The 19,431-nt window shown below is 38.1% G+C and overlaps 1 protein-coding gene across 3 annotated transcripts in view; it reads right to left on the bottom strand.

Moving 5' to 3' along the window:
• Window positions 1-629: 629 nt before the first annotated feature.
• Window positions 630-19,431, bottom strand: part of FOCAD (focadhesin) — a 118,290-nt gene continuing 99,488 nt past the window's right edge. For all 3 annotated transcript variants that reach the window (XM_074569619.1, XM_074569621.1, XM_074569620.1), the window contains 15 exons: window positions 17,769-17,888; window positions 16,679-16,801; window positions 15,775-15,852; window positions 15,314-15,385; window positions 15,048-15,150; window positions 13,819-13,899; window positions 12,524-12,652; window positions 9,571-9,686; window positions 8,041-8,301; window positions 7,271-7,360; window positions 6,384-6,561; window positions 4,827-4,924; window positions 3,714-3,965; window positions 2,473-2,548; window positions 630-1,085 (listed from right to left, as the gene is read on the bottom strand). In XM_074569619.1, coding sequence (XP_074425720.1) covers window positions 1,012-1,085; window positions 2,473-2,548; window positions 3,714-3,965; window positions 4,827-4,924; window positions 6,384-6,561; window positions 7,271-7,360; window positions 8,041-8,301; window positions 9,571-9,686; window positions 12,524-12,652; window positions 13,819-13,899; window positions 15,048-15,150; window positions 15,314-15,385; window positions 15,775-15,852; window positions 16,679-16,801; window positions 17,769-17,888 — 1,851 coding nt within the window. In that variant the 3' untranslated portion in view covers window positions 630-1,011. The remainder of the gene's footprint in view (window positions 1,086-2,472; window positions 2,549-3,713; window positions 3,966-4,826; window positions 4,925-6,383; window positions 6,562-7,270; window positions 7,361-8,040; window positions 8,302-9,570; window positions 9,687-12,523; window positions 12,653-13,818; window positions 13,900-15,047; window positions 15,151-15,313; window positions 15,386-15,774; window positions 15,853-16,678; window positions 16,802-17,768; window positions 17,889-19,431) is intronic.

Genomic DNA, 19,431 nt, shown 5'->3' with positions numbered 1-19,431 from the left:
GGTGTGGCTTCTAGACGTAGGGTGATAATATTTCATGCAAGCTGGTCAAAATCAACAATGCTCTCACTAGTACTGCCTTGGAAGACATTAGGGATCAGTACTCAAGCTATTACATTCAGTTAATTTTTGTCTGCTCTAGTGAGGAGGATTGCTAAATACAAAATCCCTTTTAAGGTCTGCTTAGCAAGGCTGCAAAGTGAAGAAGTTCTCTATTCCTTCAGAAAGAGAAGAGTATTAATACGTAAAATGGCAAGGGCTAACCTATTTAAGATGCCAAAGGTGGAAAAGGTTTTTCTCTGCAGGCAGAGAACAACTGTCCTTCTGTGCAAAGGAGGGTAAAGGGGACAGGAACAGTTTTAAGTGGAAAGAAAACTGCAACTGTCCTGCAGCTGGGGACATAGCAGCCATTAGGATCATTGCCTTATTTTAATGATCATGATAAAGTTGTTGCAAAATTGACAAGCATACCACCCCTTTCAGAAACTCCGCTCACATTATATACCTTCAATGTGTTGTCACTACTGCACAAGAGCATCGTGTTATTACTAAAAAAGGATAATCAATTAAAAAAATAATGCTCTGAAGTCTGTTACACTAAAACATACTTTAGTAAATAGGCTACAACCAAATAAATTTTACAAGTTTATTTTTCCACCCATTTCTACAAAACCTCCATGAGTTAAAGGAATATTCCGCTCCAGCTCTTGAGGCTCCCAGGTGTTACTTCAAACAACTCAGTTGAAACAACTGGACGTGTATTTCTCACTTACATTCAGCACAGCTCAAACCACTCTAGGTAGTTTGTAAAAGAACAAGACACCATTAATGAAAAACAAGATATTGTTTTCATCTTACGAATCTTTGGGAAGAGGTAAAAGGATGAAAAAAAAATATTATCCAAAACCTTCTGATAGGAAACCTCTTTGAAATTGGTAATCTTGATGCATGAATAGCAATAGTATGCTTCCAAGTACGAACAGTTTTCTTCATTGGGTAAGATATAGCACGCAGCTACCACCCATAAGCTTTAGTCCACACTGCTTTCCTCTTGAACTCTGCAACAGATCTCAAGGCCAGGAGTGCGACTGTGAAGACAAGGACAAATGACATTAATTTGTGCAGTCCAGACTGGAAAGGATGTGAGAGTATTCTGCCCACTCATTTTACTAACATAGGTATATATTCAGTTCTCCTTTTAGTGACTCTTTTCATGACTTTTTCTCTTCCTGGCCTGACAGGTTCTGATGCTACTTCTGCTGTTCACAAGATAGACAGGTCTCTACACCCCTCTGAAATGCGATGTTGCACTAGGCCTTTCATCTGCTTTATGGCGTGACTCCTACTGAAATCATAACGCATCATCTGCTAATTAGACTATCACTTCAATCCACTGTCTGGAAATGCAATTCACCAATTCCTCAATTCAATTTGAAAGCATCATGTGTTTAGGCAAAATCCAGTAAACAAACGAGTCACATTCTAGTCATCCAGAAGGGAGTTTCATGTTCTTGTACTTAAAAGCAAAAAAAGAATGGAAAGCTCAAGGGAAACAATGAATCACCTCAATCAGTGTGTACTGAGAACACACTGTGTATATCAGAATCCTTCGATATACAGAGGAGATTCTCCAACAACCCTTAGCATTGTTTCTGGTGGAGAGTAGCAGACACAACAGGGGAATTCTGAAATTTATCAGAGAGTGATTAAAGATTGCAGATCCTCAAAACAAGGCTAATTGTCCTAGTAATGCAAAGAACTTCTAACCTGATTTCAATACGCCATGTTTAGGTCCAACAAATCAGGTGATTCAAAGGAGGTGCTGTGTGTTAATGGAAAGAAGTACAAGCACACTCACTTCACTTGAAAGTTTTTGTGGTGTCCTCTTAAAATGACTTGCACAGATTGTATTCACAATCCTACATCTCTAGGTGAGCAATGGGTTGCATGCTAGGGCCACAAGCCTTTACTGTAATTCAAAATACCATGTACTTCCCATCTTTCTTTTCATACATCTTTTCAGCAGCCCTCATTCCTCTATCCTTTCTTGTCAGACTGCTCTACTAGGCTGTCATTGCCTGACTCCTATCCCTTCCCCACAGTTCAGTTGCACCTGAATAAATTGCTATGTGATTTCTATTTAGTACTGGAGGGTTCCCAAATAGTATGTTACATTTTATTTTTAAGGGTAACTTCAAAACCAATTGACAGATCTATCACTGAAATACGCCTGTAGGACCAGATGTACCTTTAAGTCCTTTCGATCTCCAGTGGCACGTCGTAAGCATCAGCAGGTGAGACAGCAAATATAAGAAGGTGTTACAGACAGGAATGTTAACTTACCTGTGAAGGTTTCCTTAAAGGCAAAATATATTTCTCCCACATGTATAGATTCATCTCACTCCTTCTAACAGCTGGATTTTGATCTGTACTGATAGTTATGAAAAAATATGGACCCAATTAAAAATATCCTACCTTTCAGCAGGTCCATGGAAGATTTTGATAATGCTTCCTTAGGAGTTTCCATCATATTGATCATCCAGTCAATGAACTAAAGATTGAAATATAAAGGAAAATTTGAATTAAAAGAGACTCTGTATCAGAGCCATAAGTTCTTTCACATTTGACAGGCAACATCTGATCACTGCTAAACTCATAGTTATCTAATCAGAGGCAGTGGCCAGTCAAGCTTCTGCCCAAACTATCCAAATGCCCTAGAGTACATCTCACTGTCAGTGCGATTTCTCCCACTGCTAGATCTGAAACTCCCTTTGTTCCTTCTCATTACCTCAGCAATAACTATTTGTAACAAAGAAGGTACAGTAAATAGTTTCCCTCCGTCTTGCCTGTTCATGCCTTTAACCTATTAATACGATCCTTTCTTATCAGTCTCTTGTGCAAACATTTTACTGCAAATCCTTCAGAATTCTTACTGCCTTTGTGTCCCTCTTTTGACCTCTCTCATTTTTCATTGTTTTTCTTGCAGTCCAGAGGCGCTGGAGGACAACGTGGAATTTCAAACTTAGCAGGATGATTTTCAGGGCATAGTCTTAAATTTTTCCCTTGAGCCTAGTTAGGCACTTGCATATTAACAGCCCTCACCTGCTTTCTTCCCAGATTCTGAATTCTGACTTCAGTGGTAATTCTGAGCACAGAAGTGTACAGGAGCCAGTCCTTAGTGGATCCTGATTTGCACGAAACAGCTAACTATTAATCTGTAGGTTTATAACAATATTTCCATGTCTCAACCACAAGCTATCTACAGTAGGCTTACCAAATTAGGCTAAATTTTCCACACTTATTTTCAACTTACATTTGAAAATAAAATGATACACAAACTGCACAGATGATCTTTGATTGCCCTAAATTGCCACTGTGGTGATGTCCAACTGCAGAGGATCTGTCCTTCAGTGTTTAAAAGACTGACTTGCTACCAGCAGCTGCCAACTCTCCTCTCCCAGCTGTACTCTCTTAGGAGTTTGAATCCCAACATTGACATGTTTTTTGTTTTTTGCAACTCTCACATTTTACTTTAGAAACCACACTCGGTCTTTTAAGCCAAGTCATATCTGATTGCAAATAAAGTAAAACAAGATCACAAGTCAGATGCAATAGATATAGAGGAAATAACTGCTCCACCTAAGACTTGAGCTGACTACTAAAAATGGGGTGCTTTCTGACTATTGGAAAATGCTTACCACTACGTGCAATTTTACCTTCTGTGTTTGTTCTTTCCAAGGCTCTTTAGCCAGCAAAAGGGAAATGCTGCTTGGAAGGAGAGTGAGGGTTTCTTGCACAGCAAGCTTGTCAGAGGGGTGCTTGCCAATGCGATCCTCAGACAATTCTGGTAATATCATTTGGTGCTTCCACGGTGACCAGTCAGCACTGAGACCAAGCAGTAATGGTGCACCATGGTCAGCCCAGGCCACCACAGTAGCTGCAAACAGCCACAGGAGGAAATCTATGCACTAAACAGGAAAAAAGGCAAACATGCACTTTATTAAATGAGTAACACAGAAGGGAAAAAGAAAACCAAACAATAAAAAAGAAACCCCAAACCAAAAATCCAGGTGGTGGCTTGCTCTTCAAAACTATCACCTCAAAATTCAGCTAACATTCAAAATGCAAGAACTAAAACATTCTTAATATTCTCTTACACTTTGAAGCAGTATAAGGCTTTTTCTAAACTCCAACTCAAACTAAACTGTCTACAGAAAAGAAAGCAAAACAACACTCTTCTAAAATCATCTTTTAGTTTAAGGATGATCCACATTTCATTTAAAATGGGGAAATAACTTCTTTACAGCAAGGTGACTGTTGAGGGAAATTAGAAGTGGTCACCATTGTGGTGGTACAAATGCTTGTGAAATATTGCAGCAATGTAACGAATGCTTTTCTAATCTAAGCAGCAGCTTATTTTATGTCCTCAACCAGAAGAATTAAACATCTGAAAAGACTGAATAATTCTAGTTACCTAAAACTGTCCAAGCCCTCTTAGAAACAGGAACGGCACAGGTTTGACCTGCTTAGACAGTTCTACTGATGAATTCAAATTGTTCCTTTGTGCTAAATACAGTAAACTTGAAGTGATTATTTCCTTTAGTTGCCTTTAGCTTCTATCATAATCTAAATGTCATGGTTATTTTAAAGTAAGAGTTTTAAATCCACATAGATTCACAAAAATTGAGAATAATTTCTCTATGGAGGTAAGATTACAATCTTCTAAAATATAAAAGCATGGGGAACAATACTTATTGCTGAGGAAGAATGTGGAATACATCAAAACCTAATTTTTTCTGAAAGCTGCAAATTATTTTCACGGCATGTACCTCTTTAAGATCAACATTTTGTAAGGGTGTTGACTTGTATGCTAAGTTTCTGATGTAGCCCATCAGGTCTAGCAGCCAGTCCGTTCTTTTCAGCACTCCTAGAAGAAGAACAAGAACATTGACTCTCATAAAACACTAGAATGCACCATTTTTCATTAAAAAGCAAGCATAGGGAATCACTATAGCAATAAAGCACTGACTGTGGAAGAACAACAATCACCAATACCACTGTCACATTTGATGCGTGGTTGCTACTGACAGAAGGCATACAGACACTTATACAAAAACTTTGCTTATAATGCAGGCAACATGCTGAACACACAGAAAAAGGAATGCTGAGTGAGAATTATTTCACACAATGGCAGCCTGCAAGTCCCCTAACCCAGTCTGCTTATATGACTGCTACAGAATCCAAAAGCCTCCCTGAAGTTTTTGCCCCTGTACTTCATCTAAGTCTAGCATTGGTGTCACTGTGCACTGGGCAAGAATGTGGGGAGTGCTGCCGAAAACCTCCTACTGTGCAGAGAGGATCAATAAAATCCAGTCAAGGCACGCAAATAAAATCAGCCCTCAACCCAAGGATGAAACATACTACATTGATTCAGATTCTGCTGTCCAAAATCTGTTCTACCACCTACAAATTAATAACCACCTTCAAGACCACGTCACTTCATACACTACCATTTCCTTGTACTCTTTACGTGTGCCCTCTTTTACGTTGCCTCCTCTTTTTCCCAAAGGAGCCTTGCTTCACTCATTCAAAACTCACTACTGTTTGAAGTTCTTCAACCACAGCTGGCAGCTAAGGCATGTAGCAATATAACGCTTTGAAGTTGTTCTGTGAACAGAGGTAGCCAAAGATCCTTCTGCCATGAAAATGAGGAGACCTCATTCTTGCCTCCCACTGTTCTTGTTTCTTCCTCCTTTATCTTCCTGTGTGATTCTGCTATTTCTCTTGCAGCAGCTGCAGCACTTTATCAGACCCTTAGCTGAGCCACCCCAACTCATTAACCCACCAGATAATTATCTGGTATGGTTATGAAGAGGCGGAAGGGCAAATTTTTTTTCTGTGTTAACTCAGTGCGAGAAGTTCAGAAAAGCAAGCTACCTCCTTGGTTCAACCAGTCTCACGGGAACACGGCCCTGCCTACCGTGTCACACAACGGTACGTCAGATATTAGATCTGAACGTTAGCAGAGTTGCACTACTACCAGTCACTGATGTGCTACATACATTTCTAACACTGCCTTATACTGAAAGTCAAAAAAGACTAGGAGACATGGATCTAGTCAAAACTGTGGTCTGCAAACCACCTGGCTGAGATAAATGACTCGTAGCTGATGTACAGAAATGTAAATAATTGGAGAAAAACATAACAGCAATGTCTGATACAGGTATTTGAAGAGCACAAAAATACTGAAGATTGAGTAGTTTCTAATACAGAGAAATTTGGAAACACTTGGATTAAACCATCTTAAAATTATTTTAAAAGAATGAGTGTAGACTCATCGGTATCTGTTGGTTTTGTCATTGATTCTTCTTTAAGCCTGACCTTACCTGTGTTTTCATGGCTCACAATACGAGTGTGATAGAAACTATGCAAGAGCATCCATAAAATATTTTCTTTCTGGTGATATCCTGCCACGGTATCAATCACGGCATTCAAGTTCATCAGAGGCAGTCTGCCTTGAGAAATTAAATACACTTTCACAAATGTCGCCTTCTCTATATTGTTCTGCAAATGCAATTAAAAACCATGTTAAATTAAAACATATTTTTCTCATGGGAACAGTAGATAGTTCATTCCTCTTTATAAAAAAAGGGGAGAAATTCTTTGATTATGTAGCAGGCTTATTTTTCTTCAAGACAAATTATGAAACAGAAGATTGTACATATTAATTTAATTTTACATGCTTCTAAATAGTCCAGCAAACTGCAGATCAGTACAGTTTGATTGTTTTCATACGGCTTTAAATTTTACATTCTGCTTTAAATTGAAATGAGCCAGCCTGACAGTTCTGGATACCAAAGTCTTCTTGCAAGACAGATTCACTGCAGTGACAAAAAAGGTTTTCCTAAATGGCATTTTTCAGTGCCGAAATAAGAACTTAAAAAGATATAAGGAAATGACTGTTCAGCTTCTCTAACACCATTCCTGCTCTGCTAACAGAGTCTTGACCAATTTACTTAGACTCTCCATTTCAAAGCTACCAGGGAAAATGAGTAATATTGCAGTTGCCTTGAGAAAGTTTTGGATATGGGTTCTTATCACGTTTGCTTCTCCCTGCTGCCTGCAAATTAGAGCCAAAACACTCTTACTTGCATGGTAGATAAAACAATCAATGCTCCCAATGCGCTAAAACACTCTGTTGACAGGAAAAATGTTAAGGCATGCCTGCTTCACATGATTTGGTGATAGAAGACCAGGAGTAAAACGTCATTACCTTAGAGATCTGGACAATGCGATCAATCTCTGAATCTGCCATTTCTGAGATACATTTTGCTACATCGACATAGGTGTCCAGTTCGCCTCTCTAAAAACAGAAAAGTAAATGCAGGTTTAGATATATCGTTCTAGATTTCTTTATCATTAAAATTGGTGAGTCCAGGAACTTTGTCAATGATCGTGATGAATATTTAGATCATGATGAATATTTAATCTAGTGTCTAGCCTCATTTTATTTATTCTTTATTTATTTTAGAAATTTAGAAATTAATTTTAGAATTCTGTATTTGCTGGGGACTTCAATGTACTTAATTACTAAAGAATAAAATGGTATCTGAAAACTTTCAATGAGTTTGTTTTTTTAATGGAAAAATGCCCTTCCTTGGAAATATTTTCTGTAGCTAGATAGCTTCTTTAAATCACTGTGAGAAGTTGAATCCTCTGTGGGGAAAAAAAAGCCCCTTCTGATTGTTCTCTGCTTCTGTTTCAATAACATTTATTTCAGTACTAATGCTGTATTTTTCCATTACCAAATCACTTGTGAGGGAAAAGTGTACATTAAATTGCTTTCACAACTTAGTCATATTCTAAAGAATATCTGAAAGGAACTTAAATTGAAATTATGCAGCCAACCTAACTATTATCACTAAAATTTTTAAATCTACTTCATGTTTCAAACGTGAGGGTCAGTGCAAAAAGATGGGACTTACCATCAGTAAAAATTTCCAGTTCAGAAAAGTCTTCGTACACCTCATACTTATTCCTTACCTGAATCTCATTCGGTAGAAGCTCAAATACTTTCTCCACAGCCTGGCACAGAATGCTCCAGCAGTACTGGGCAGGGCTCGGAAGTTTCATTGCCTGCATGAGTCCCTGTAAAACACACTGGCAGATCTCTGGGTTTGTTGTGTGGTTCTTCACTTCAAACTGTTTTATCAGAAACACTTCCATAAAAGACTGTAGTTTGTCTTCTGCAACATGTTTCATCCACAGGGGCAGGGACATGAAAAGGTATTTCTGTGTTTTCGTCTGCAAAGCAAAAACTTTTGTTTAGTTTCAGATTCCAGCTCTTCACTGACCTTCAGCTATTGTTATAAAGGATGAAGAAAAAAAAAAAAGCTGCTCAAACACCACTTAAAAAAGCACTCAAAGTCATACATACTTCTCAATTCTTCTTCCCTCTTTTGATGAATTACTTGAATTAAAGAGAGTTCAAACATGTCAACATTCTATTTTCCTTAAAAATTGAGGAACTTTCTTTCAATGAACCCTAGATATCATGTCTCTGTACTGGCAGGACAATTATGATTTCCCTATATGGTGCCCACTGCATTCCTGCATGAAGCATACAGACTGACTAGACAGCCAAGGACAGAAGCATGGTACTCCTAGCACCATTAACATTCCTAGCTAGTGAGTAAGAATGAATAATTACCTTGAAGGAATCCAAAGCATACACACTCTGTGTCTGAAATCATTTTGTGACTTCAAATCTCCACTGCAGTGAGAAACGGGTGCTCAGAAACCAAATCTTCCTTTTTTTGGTACCTTACCAATTATATATCTTAAAATTGCCAAGTGTTTATGTATCTCTGAAGACTAATGAATTCGAAATTACAAGACAAAAATATCCCCTGAAGAACTGCAAAAGATCACAGAAATCCACAATGGATTTTCTGACAATTGCCATGAACCCGTTCCTCAACTCGTTTAAACTGACAGAACTGCACAGTCTAGTGCACTGTGGGATTCAGGGAGTTTTACATACTGTATCATGGAATCCATGTGGTACCTCTGCAAGAAGAGCTGCACTGTACCAGAGGGTAAACGCAAATTTGATTACAGTATAGGTTAGTCTGCTGACTATCTACAGAATTAAGGCAAGATTTTCAAGAAGGAACATATTTTACTTGACCAAAAGACATTGCTGGAAGAAGCAGGCGTGCTTTTGGACAGATATGTGGGACCTTTTTTTAAGGCTATCGGCTGGTATAAGAGATACTTTTTCTCCCTACATGCCATGCCTTCTTACATCTCTAGGTCATGCTACAGCATGAAATGAGAGAGGAAAATGATCTTAAGCAATTTAAGTAAAACGAATGTAGCGGATCTTAAGTCTGCCTTAAATTTCAAGGCCCCAGAGTAGCCTTTCTCTCACTGTAAATATTTGCTAAATAGTATTTCTGCAGAATTCTGAACGTAGTAATCATTTTTCTGTTGAGATATTCTAAACATCATCACTGAGGAATCTTATAGAAAAGAGGTGCTGAGGTCCCATAAATTTTCTGACATACATACACTGAGACTGTAGACAAGGGGAGGTGCCACCCACATGCCCAAAAGCGTTGCTGCATTTTGAGATGACTGGGCCTGCGTCACAGCCAGTTGAAGGCAGAGATGTTTTACCTCATCACCTAGGGCAGAAAAAAAACAAATAGAAGTTATGAAGAGATTAATTGTACTTTAAATTTGTTCTCAACTCATAAAATAAAGGAGGATTATTGTTCTACTAGAGCACTACATTAAAATTTGCTTTTCTACAGATGCTGCTTAGAGTTTTTAACACATACGTGTTAGAAGTCTCCTCTTCCCATTCATGCACTTTCAGCAAGAAATCTCAGGATTTGTACAAGTTCATTTCAATCCACCCAAGAATAAAAATGTCGGAATGGTAAGAAAAGTAAGAATTAAAAAATTCATGCCAAATAAAGACAAGATTTAATCTACAGAAAGAGAAACGAGTCAGTATTCCTTCCTGCTAAATGTAGGAGTAATTAGCATTTGTTCACATGTTTCTACTCTTCCATGTACCCCATGTTCATATAATATGTCACAGAACAGAGGTTAGTCACTGTTACTGATGTGGGTGCTCGGTTGCAGCATTCTCCACGTTAACACGCAGGAGGACCTTACTGTGCGTAGAGGTTATGATGATTATGGAATCCTTATTGGTTTCTCTTTAAAGACCCTTTAATGACTGGTACAGCCAGTTTCTTAATAGAATAACTAGTCATAAATATGTTGAAGAGGTGCTTTGAGCAACAGCATGGCTTCCATCTAGTTCATGATTGCTACTGCAACATAAGGACAAACAATTTAACTATTATACTAGCATTTGACCCATTAGACAGAAGATATATTACTGTTAAATATCAGCATAAAACTTAAATAGGTGCTTTAAAAGTTAAAATGTTCTTTCGGTGACAAAAGTGGCAATCTATATAGTATGACTTTTTATAAAGTTCACTAACAGAGCATGAACAAAGCAAAGATTTAAGAGCCTAGCATCAGGCTCTTTGACATAAAATATCTTATACAAGAAGTTAAGTGATTTGCAGAACTCAGGGTGAAGTTGTAACAAAAAACTTTGGTAACCAATTAAAAAATTCTCTCTCACTAGCTTGGACTGCTAAGGCACACATTATGATTTGCCTATGACTTTTCACGTCAGAGCACTATTGAATAACAAACAGGTACTACTTCAATCACGTTATATGGTTTCTGCTCAGCAACAACTGCAATAACCTTCTAAGCTGGGCAAGCAATATGTTGTCTTCAATACGTTTAAAGATGAACATATCTTCACAGTCGACTTTGTGAAACATTTAATGGTCATTAAAACAGTCGTGAATTCTCAGACATGAATAACAGTGTCCTAGACAATCTGAGAGATTGGAGCTCACAGGCCAATTTTCATAAAAATATTCATGATACAGCTGTTCCAGAAAAAGCGTGTTAGTGCCACATTTCTAGGCAGACTGTTAGATCATAATACAACTGTTCTGCATGATACCTTCTAGCACAACGTGATTATTGCTCATTAGCACACAGTAAGATCTATTTCTGGATGTATACATAATCTAGAGAAGGTTGTGCAACTTCCGCAACCCTACAGAAGGACAGTGAAGAGAAATTATGTATAAAAGTGTAGACTATGATGCTGTCTGAAGTCAATAAAAACATAGCCACAAAACCAAATGTACTGTTTCCTTTGGAATTCCCCTGATTCACAAAAGTAAGACTCCTAAGTGAAAAACAGGAATAAAAAAATCCCCCATACATTTAACAAGTTTCAGCTATTCATAAGGTTGCACACAAATTTGCATCAGCACGGACTGGAGATCAGTACAGGAAATTCTTTCACTTATTCTTACAAAAGACTTTACAATCAATTGCAAGAACACCAAGTAAAACAAGTTGCAGGTCAAGTATAAGCAAAAATGTTTAATATGTAGCCAAATCTTTCTGTATCTAGGAAGTAGTTGTTTCTCATAGGACAGTTCAATGATTTCTGCTGCTTATACAAGCACTTTGTATAAGTAAAATAAACACCAGAAAGAAATAAGAAACAACCTTCCATATTCTGGGCTCTACAGCACATCAATTTAAACACAACAGCACTTGCTCAACCCAGTTGTAAAACAATCTGCAAGGCCAGCAAAAACAGTTACATAAATCAGGAGAAACAAAACTCAGTGGAATCAAATAAGGGAATAAGGAACTTTACACAGTAGGTTTTTTGGGTTTTGTTCTTTTTTTCTTTTAAGGAAATGAGTTTGAAACTTAGACACTTATATGAACCAAACCAGGCACCAACAGGTATTCTGAGTAGAAAAATATACAAGCTGTCTTGTATACTTCAGGATCAGGAACACAATACTTCAAGATCAAGGCTACCCTCCCGCATGAAGAAAAAATGCCGTTAGAAGCTCTGACAAAATCAGGATCATGATGGTAAAAGGGATATGCTTTCCTCAGTAATTTAGTAATTAGTGTAATCTCAGTGTAATTTAGTAGAAAGTGTATTTCAGACTAGCGATAGCTAGATGAACTGTAGAGCAGTTCAAACTTGTGATAAAGCTGCCTGCAGCCTCTGACACAAGCACTGGACCAGCATTTAGTGGGTACTGAAAATAAGACACAATTAGTTCAGTTTCACGATGGGCTTTTCTTACTGTAAATAGTTCAAATGAAAAATTCGGTCCAATTTTACCACTGCTTTAGGGAACTTCCAAAGTCCTCAGTTCTGATCTTCTCGTGACTTTTCTTGAGTTAAAACAAATTGTCCATACGGTGATCACAAATATATGCTTGCAAACATTAAAAAGTTGGTCTTGAAAGCATAGTAAACACTTCAGTCCCTGCAATAACTTCAAGCCCTGAAGTGGCCTCTAAAGTTTGTGAAAGTTGTGTTAGTAAAGAAGTCTTGTGACAAGTAGAGTCACTAATAGTAGAAAACTATGAATCTTACCAAAGTTTAGCCTCATCAAAGGAGAAAGAATGGATGCCCAGTTTACAGGTGGGTACTGATGGCTTTCTCCAACTAATGCAATGGGTGCCAGTGCTACTTTCACCAGCTCAGTTGGCACAGATTCAGGGCCTACAACAGAAGATTAAATCACAGTCTGAATTTTATATACACACACTTCGCTAAACTTCTCAGGAGAAAAACGTTAATACTGCACTGAAGACCAATGCGTGGTGAAATGCTAAAAAGCGTTATAAAGTTACTGTTATTTCTCTTTGTATCTGAGAATCGTGTATCTCTTGTTCATAATCAACAGTTGTGTTTTTAACATTAATGTCCTATCAGAAAAGGCTTTTTGTTACTGATAAATAGAAAATTTCTGGTTCCTTCCCCTTGAACCAATTTATAAGTTATTAAAGATATTCCTCATCTAGTAGGGTAGTATTTTTTGCACTTGTTAGTAGAACAGCCAAGTTTTCTGACACTGCTCTTCTTCCCCATCCTGGAGGGGCAGGCCACAAAAATTGTCAGACAAGTGCTAAACTTTGCTACATAATGTGTTACTTAAACTCAAGGAGTTAACTCAGTTAAAGTCCTCCTGGAGGCAAGGACTTTAAAAATGGGCTTTTAAAGTCCTTTTTAAAAAAGGACTTTAAAAAAACGGGCAATTTTTACCTCCTTTGAAAGCAAAGCCTGGTTCATAGGACAGCAGTGAGCTCACTTAGCTCCACACAGGAATAATCTCCTCTGCTTTATCTCCCTTAAGACTGTACTCCAACCTATCTCTCTTTTAGTAGCACTCCTCCTGCGACAGCACACTTTCTTCAGGTTCCTTTGCATTTATCACACATAGCAGTAACCTCTTTGAATATCACTTTGTAACAGAGAATCTTAACCTAGGATCACTGAAATAAGGGGCAGCATAAAGTTGGCCTGATGATTGAGTATTCCTGAGGATACATGCTAACACTTAAAGTGATTTGACTTTCATTCCCCCAGAGAAGATACATCATCTCAGAGACACAGAGGGACACAGACACAGAGCGAAGGGGAAAGGGAAAGGTTTTAAAAAGTCATAAAAATTCAGTGGAGAAAACTAATGCCCCAACTACACAACTGTACTTTATCTTTTTGAGTGCTATTCAATTTTTTGTTTAGAGATTAAATATCCCACATTAGTGAAGTTCAAATTAGTATTTAGAAAAGTTCTCTAAGTAAATAAGAGCGGGTTATTAGGATCACCTTTTACAATCATAACAAATTTCCTAGAGGGATACTGTAGTTTGATCCCTTCTTACCTTTCTTTCCACTTTCAATGGCAAAGTCAATGGCTGCCCTGATAAAGCTGTTTTCAGGCAAGTACCTAAAATCTGGCGGAACTGTGAAGACAAAAAGACTGTTTATATACTAAAATAGGCCAGCAGCAATTCTATCTTCTAACTCCCATGTAAATTCAAAGGCCAAACTGTATGTTTGAGATAACTGATTCTGTAGATTACTAAAAGCATTTAGACCACAAGATTACTGATAGATGCACTGGCCTTTCCACTTTTAAGGCAAGCTAAACATTTGTGTTGGTGAGAGGGAGCAGGTCTGAAAAAACAAATTAAATGACTAAGTAAAAAGCTCTCAACAAGAACTTCCTTAAAATATATCAGCCACTGCAAGTCAATATAAAAAACCTGGTAAGTTTAATACAACAGAGACATTCCATATCCATTTAACCTCAGGAATATATTCCAAGATTACCCAAAATTAGAAACTCCAAGAATATTTCTTCTGTGATGAGGAAGTTTATCTACATTTTGTATTATTGGTTCCCAACTTGGCTCACGCTGAAGTGAACAGTTTCCACTTCATTAGTTTCCTCCTATTACTGGTATTTCATCCATGGTGTAATCCTGCCTATATTTTACTGACGGATATTGAAACAAAACCAGAAGGTAATGATGTATCAACAGAATACGAATTTTTGTTCTAATTGCTATGCTGAAACAGCACAGAACACTAGTTTTTTTTACTTCAGCTAACCAGAGAAGATCTCTTCTAGAAAAACACTTTTGAAAAGTGAGCTTCCTCTTGTTATGGACCAGTTATTAAGTGTCGGGCTTTTTTAGACAATGGGAAGTCCTAAAACAAAGAGTAGATTAAACAGTTCTAAGACTGGATAATGTAGATGTCAAGCACATATGCCATATGCAGTGTAAAACGTCTTTACAATTTATTCTATAAAAGAATAAAGACAGAAGCAATATATAAGTTTGACCAGAACAACTTGGAACCTTACTTAGATACTACAAGTAAAAGCAGGTGGGGGCAGGGGATCCTATTTAGCACATGGGGTCCTGCTTCATGTTCCAACCTTTAGGTCTGGCACACAGGACCAGGCATCTCCAATTCAAAGACTGTCATGTCATTTAACAGGGCTGCAATGTCTTGCCTGTATTGTCTAAGGTGTCCCTTGCTGCCTTTTTAGCTTGGTGCTACATCTATATGTTCTTTAAGCAGCAATAATAAAGCATCTTACCAGATGCCCTGTTCTGGGTAGAAGACAAACAGGACATATGAAGGCGTCCCAAAAGCCCCGCTGCATTTGTCTGAAGGCCAATCTGCCCTGAAAAACTGATGATCTGTTGAGACAATAAACCACCAAGTTAGACAAATTTCCTTACGTTGCCTCATTCAAGAAACACAGACATTAGCAGTTCCTTTAAACAGATTTGGCCTGTTTGTGCAAAGTGTCACAGTACCTAGTGCATTATTCAACGCAGGAAACAGAGGCTACCTTCCTACCTGTGTAAGGGTTCTGATGACTTCGTTCAGCTTACTTTGAAACTGGGAGGACTGAATGCTCTCAGATTTCAGCTGCCAGAGGAAAGGAAAAAAGTATAATGTGAATTTTATAGGGGGAAAAAAAAGAAACAACAAAACAGAGAACAAGTACTGAAAAGACAGATTACAGTTGCACACTTGCCTTTTTGTGTGGAGGAGAAAAGAAGAAAGCCTATGTGGCTCTAAACTTTTCCCCAGTGGCACTGCACACGGGCAATATGATGTGAAAAATGGAACAGACCCCATTTTACACATTGCAATTCTATCCTGCTTGGTTCCTACCCAACATGAGCCGCTATTGCATAGCTGGGATGCCCTGATATATAACCACTACTGTAAGGATGCAGAGGATGTCATTTCATCTTGCCTTCTAGCCAAATTGGTAGAGGAGATAAAAGTACCATCTGCTTGCACGTTCTCACCTGTATCATGCCTCCTTCAGAGCCCACCAGTGCAACCAGCCCACTGACAGCAGCCAGACGCTGCATTGTTGGAGAACCCTGGAAATGTAATTCAGGATCAGTGAGTCAATGCAATCAAACAACACTACTGTAGGACAAAACACTTGCTTGTTCCAATTTAAAATCCATGACTGCTACCACTTGTACATTCTTATCCCAGAAACCTTTTCAGGACAGACTCCAGCATGCTGGGTATTTATTCATCCCTCTCTTGCTGAATTAAAGTCTTTATATGGAGCTTTCCTTCTCTCCCCCCCATCTGAAATCATCATGCCTTTCTCCCTGACAAAACACCTTTTTGTAGAACCATCTGTATTCCACAAAATATGCCATTGCAATTCAACCCTGAAACAGTTTCTTTACTGACACTTACCTTCAGCTGCAATCTTAATATGTGAGTTTAGAGTTTGATTTCAAACACACCATTTCTGTTACAATGGGATAAGTCAAAATTATTATAACAACTGAGGCACTATAATCACCATTCTTTTAGTGTAATTTTGATAAGTAACACCTAACTTCACAAAGCATCTTCACTTAATAATCTAGATTTTATCCTTGGATATTGTTGCAAATTATTAAAGATGCCCAAATTAAGATCTCACTGATAAGCATTTCCCATAAATCATCCAAGCAGAGGAGAAAGTTTCTTTTTCCTTTAGCAAACAGACCAAAAATATATTTTTACTTCCAAATATCAAACAGCATGCTCAGATAGTCCTAACTTTCCCTAGCATCACTCCTGCAGAAGCAAGGAAAATTATATCCCTACTGTTCATCTAAAATCACACCCACCCTGAAAAAAAAACAAACAAACCTAACCCAAACAAAAAACAACCCAGGATATGAATTCAAACTCCTTTACCTCTGCAAGCACAATTTTTATCCAAGCTGGCATTAGCCTGTTACTCAGGTCTTCAGCTTTTCCATGACCACAAGCTGACAAGCCATGTACTATTGCACCTAGAGCTAAAGCAAAACTGTGGGTCTGTAAGGTGAAAAAGACAGATTAAAAACCAGATTTTGCAAAGGATTCTGTATTCTTTTTAATATTGATTATTGAATTATTACTTAAATATTTATTACTTCCTCATAATTAGAAGAAATGTCTTTGTCTAAAGTACTGGGTTCTTTCTTATTTCAAGTATCTTCTTATGTCAAGTGACATAGGATTTTCTGATATTAAATGCTGATCTTTGGCACACAGATTGCTCTCAAGCCTTTATTTTAGAACAGACTTTCTGATACAAAGATAAAAAGGTGTAGGAAAGGTAGTTTGCTTAGACTTCCTATTTTCCAGATAAACATTCTAAATAGTTGATTAGTGTAATAGCAGGCTTTGATTCAAAATGGTTGCTCCTCCCCCCACTTCTCCACCCCTCCACCCCCTCCCCCCCCCCTTTCTTTTTTCTGGCAAGCATTTAACAAAAAAAGATCACACAGTGAAATATGGAGATTACTGTTGGCATTTTTAGAGGGTAACCCTAAGGCACTAGGGATGAAACAGACACTTGGAAAAAGCTGTGGCTGTGGTTATGATGAACTGTCTGGTAGCTACGGGAAAGCAAAAATTGAGAAGAGCACAGTATAAGTATTTTCCCACCAAGAAAAAGAATCTAAGAAACACATTATAAAAGAGACTAAAATTGGCAGGATGCAGGGACTAAAGACACGAAGAACTCAAAAGTACCGATTTCCCTTCTAAATGCAATCAAACATAAATCTGTTTTTATTTCACTGTCTGGTAATTGCTATGCACCTGTAGACAATGAATCAATGGATCAAGTGGTAGTCTTGGTAATTGCATGGTATGCGCAACTTGCTCAATGTTAGTTAATGTTCAAAGTTGATCAATATAGCTTTCTTGAAGATACGGTTTGGGTAAAGCAGTATTCAATATTAAATAGATAAGAGAAAAACAGAACTGAAGCAAAGCCCAAACACTGAATTATGACCTGCTGATTGTTCTCCACTAAAGTCCGTAGCTTGTTCATGGCCTCCTCTGCCTCAGTTGCTTCTATGATTCCAACACTGAAAGCAGAGACACAGGAACAGGCCACAGAATAGGCAAGTACCTGAAAAAAAAATATTAATTCTGTTAACGACTGTCTCTTCAAATTCACTGTAGCAGTGTGCACATGGAGCAATGTGCCAGCACAATAAAAAAGCCATGACATTTTCTATTCATACTTTCAGATGTTTATTCCCTCTTTGAAAGATTCTTCATTGATGCTAACATTAAACAACTAAAGCTTGGAAAGTACTTCTGCTTTTATGCAGGTCAAAGTCCTGATCTTCCACACACATGCAGTTACTCTTCCCAACACAAGTATCTGATAATTATTTATGTTAGTGTAGACAGCATGTTGTGATCACATCAGGCCAGAAGACAGTGCATGACACTAGCCTCACGTCCTTGCAGAAGATTCCCAAGTGACACTGCCTTTTTGCTCTTCAGCCTTAGACATGGAGAGGAAGGAAATGAAGTCTGCACTTTCAACAAGGCAACTGTGACAACTGTTTAACCTCCTCCGTACCAAACCTAAGCAACAGAACACATGACTATAAGGGAAATAGAGAGCACCTACCTACTGTGCAGGACTGGCAACAACTTGACTAAAAGAGTACGTAATACTCAGCTTGTACAGCAGCTTGCTGCAGCAGGCTAAAGTTACCTCTCAAGTACAGGACTATATCCCAGCCATTTATAGCTCTGAAAGAAGCTCTTGTGCATCCCATAAATACGGTAGGATTCATCCTGGGGTGCCAGCCAAATTTTACTCATGTAATAATCTGTACAACTCCTTACAGAGATTTTAATTGAAAAGGGTAGGCTTTGCTTCTCATCCCAAACTATCGCATGATGCCTTTCATCTCAGTAGTTGCTGTATTGAACCCAGTTTAAGTTCAGTAAAGCACTTTGAGATCTCTGGGGAGATAAGTGTTTCCATAGCTGTAAGTCATTTTAGCGCATGAACTAGAAACTGCAAAAGGCTAATCCCCAACACATATGTACTGCCAAAAAAAAAATTAAACCCCATAAAAGAAGACCTTTAATAAACACCTCTCAGAGCAGTACCAAGAGGGGAAAGAGAATAATACTACCACTTTCTGCTAACTTGCTTCGAAAAAACAAAGGATTATGCAACTCAGCTGTTCAGCTGCTGCAGGCTTACATACACCAGGTACACAGCGTTGCTGTTTTTGTGCAAAACACCTGCTTATTCTGAGTCTTTTTTTCTGTTGTAAACTCCTCCAATTTCACCAGTTTTCCTTCTCAGGTTTTACCTTAACAAGGTTATAGAATTAGTGCATGGACGATGTCAAAACTTACTGGATGTATCTTGGCAAAATAAATTGAAATCACAGAACAGTAGGGGTTAGAAGGGACCTTTGGAGATCATCTAGTCCAGCTCCCCTGCCAAAGCACGTTTACCTACAGCAGGTTGTACAGGAAGACATCCAGGCAGGTTTAGAGTCCACAACCTCTCTGGAAATGCATACTCAAACTTAGCAGAGCTCAGTTTAGGTGTTCAAAACACAGTTACAAAAAGAACATCAAATGGGTCAATAGCAGCATTCACAAGTGCAAGATTCACATTAGCTAGTGACAGCAGC

Source organism: Larus michahellis, chromosome Z, assembly GCF_964199755.1.
Source record: "Larus michahellis chromosome Z, bLarMic1.1, whole genome shotgun sequence".
NCBI lineage: Eukaryota > Metazoa > Chordata > Aves > Charadriiformes > Laridae > Larus > Larus michahellis.
This window is presented reverse-complemented; position numbering and strand designations above follow the sequence as displayed.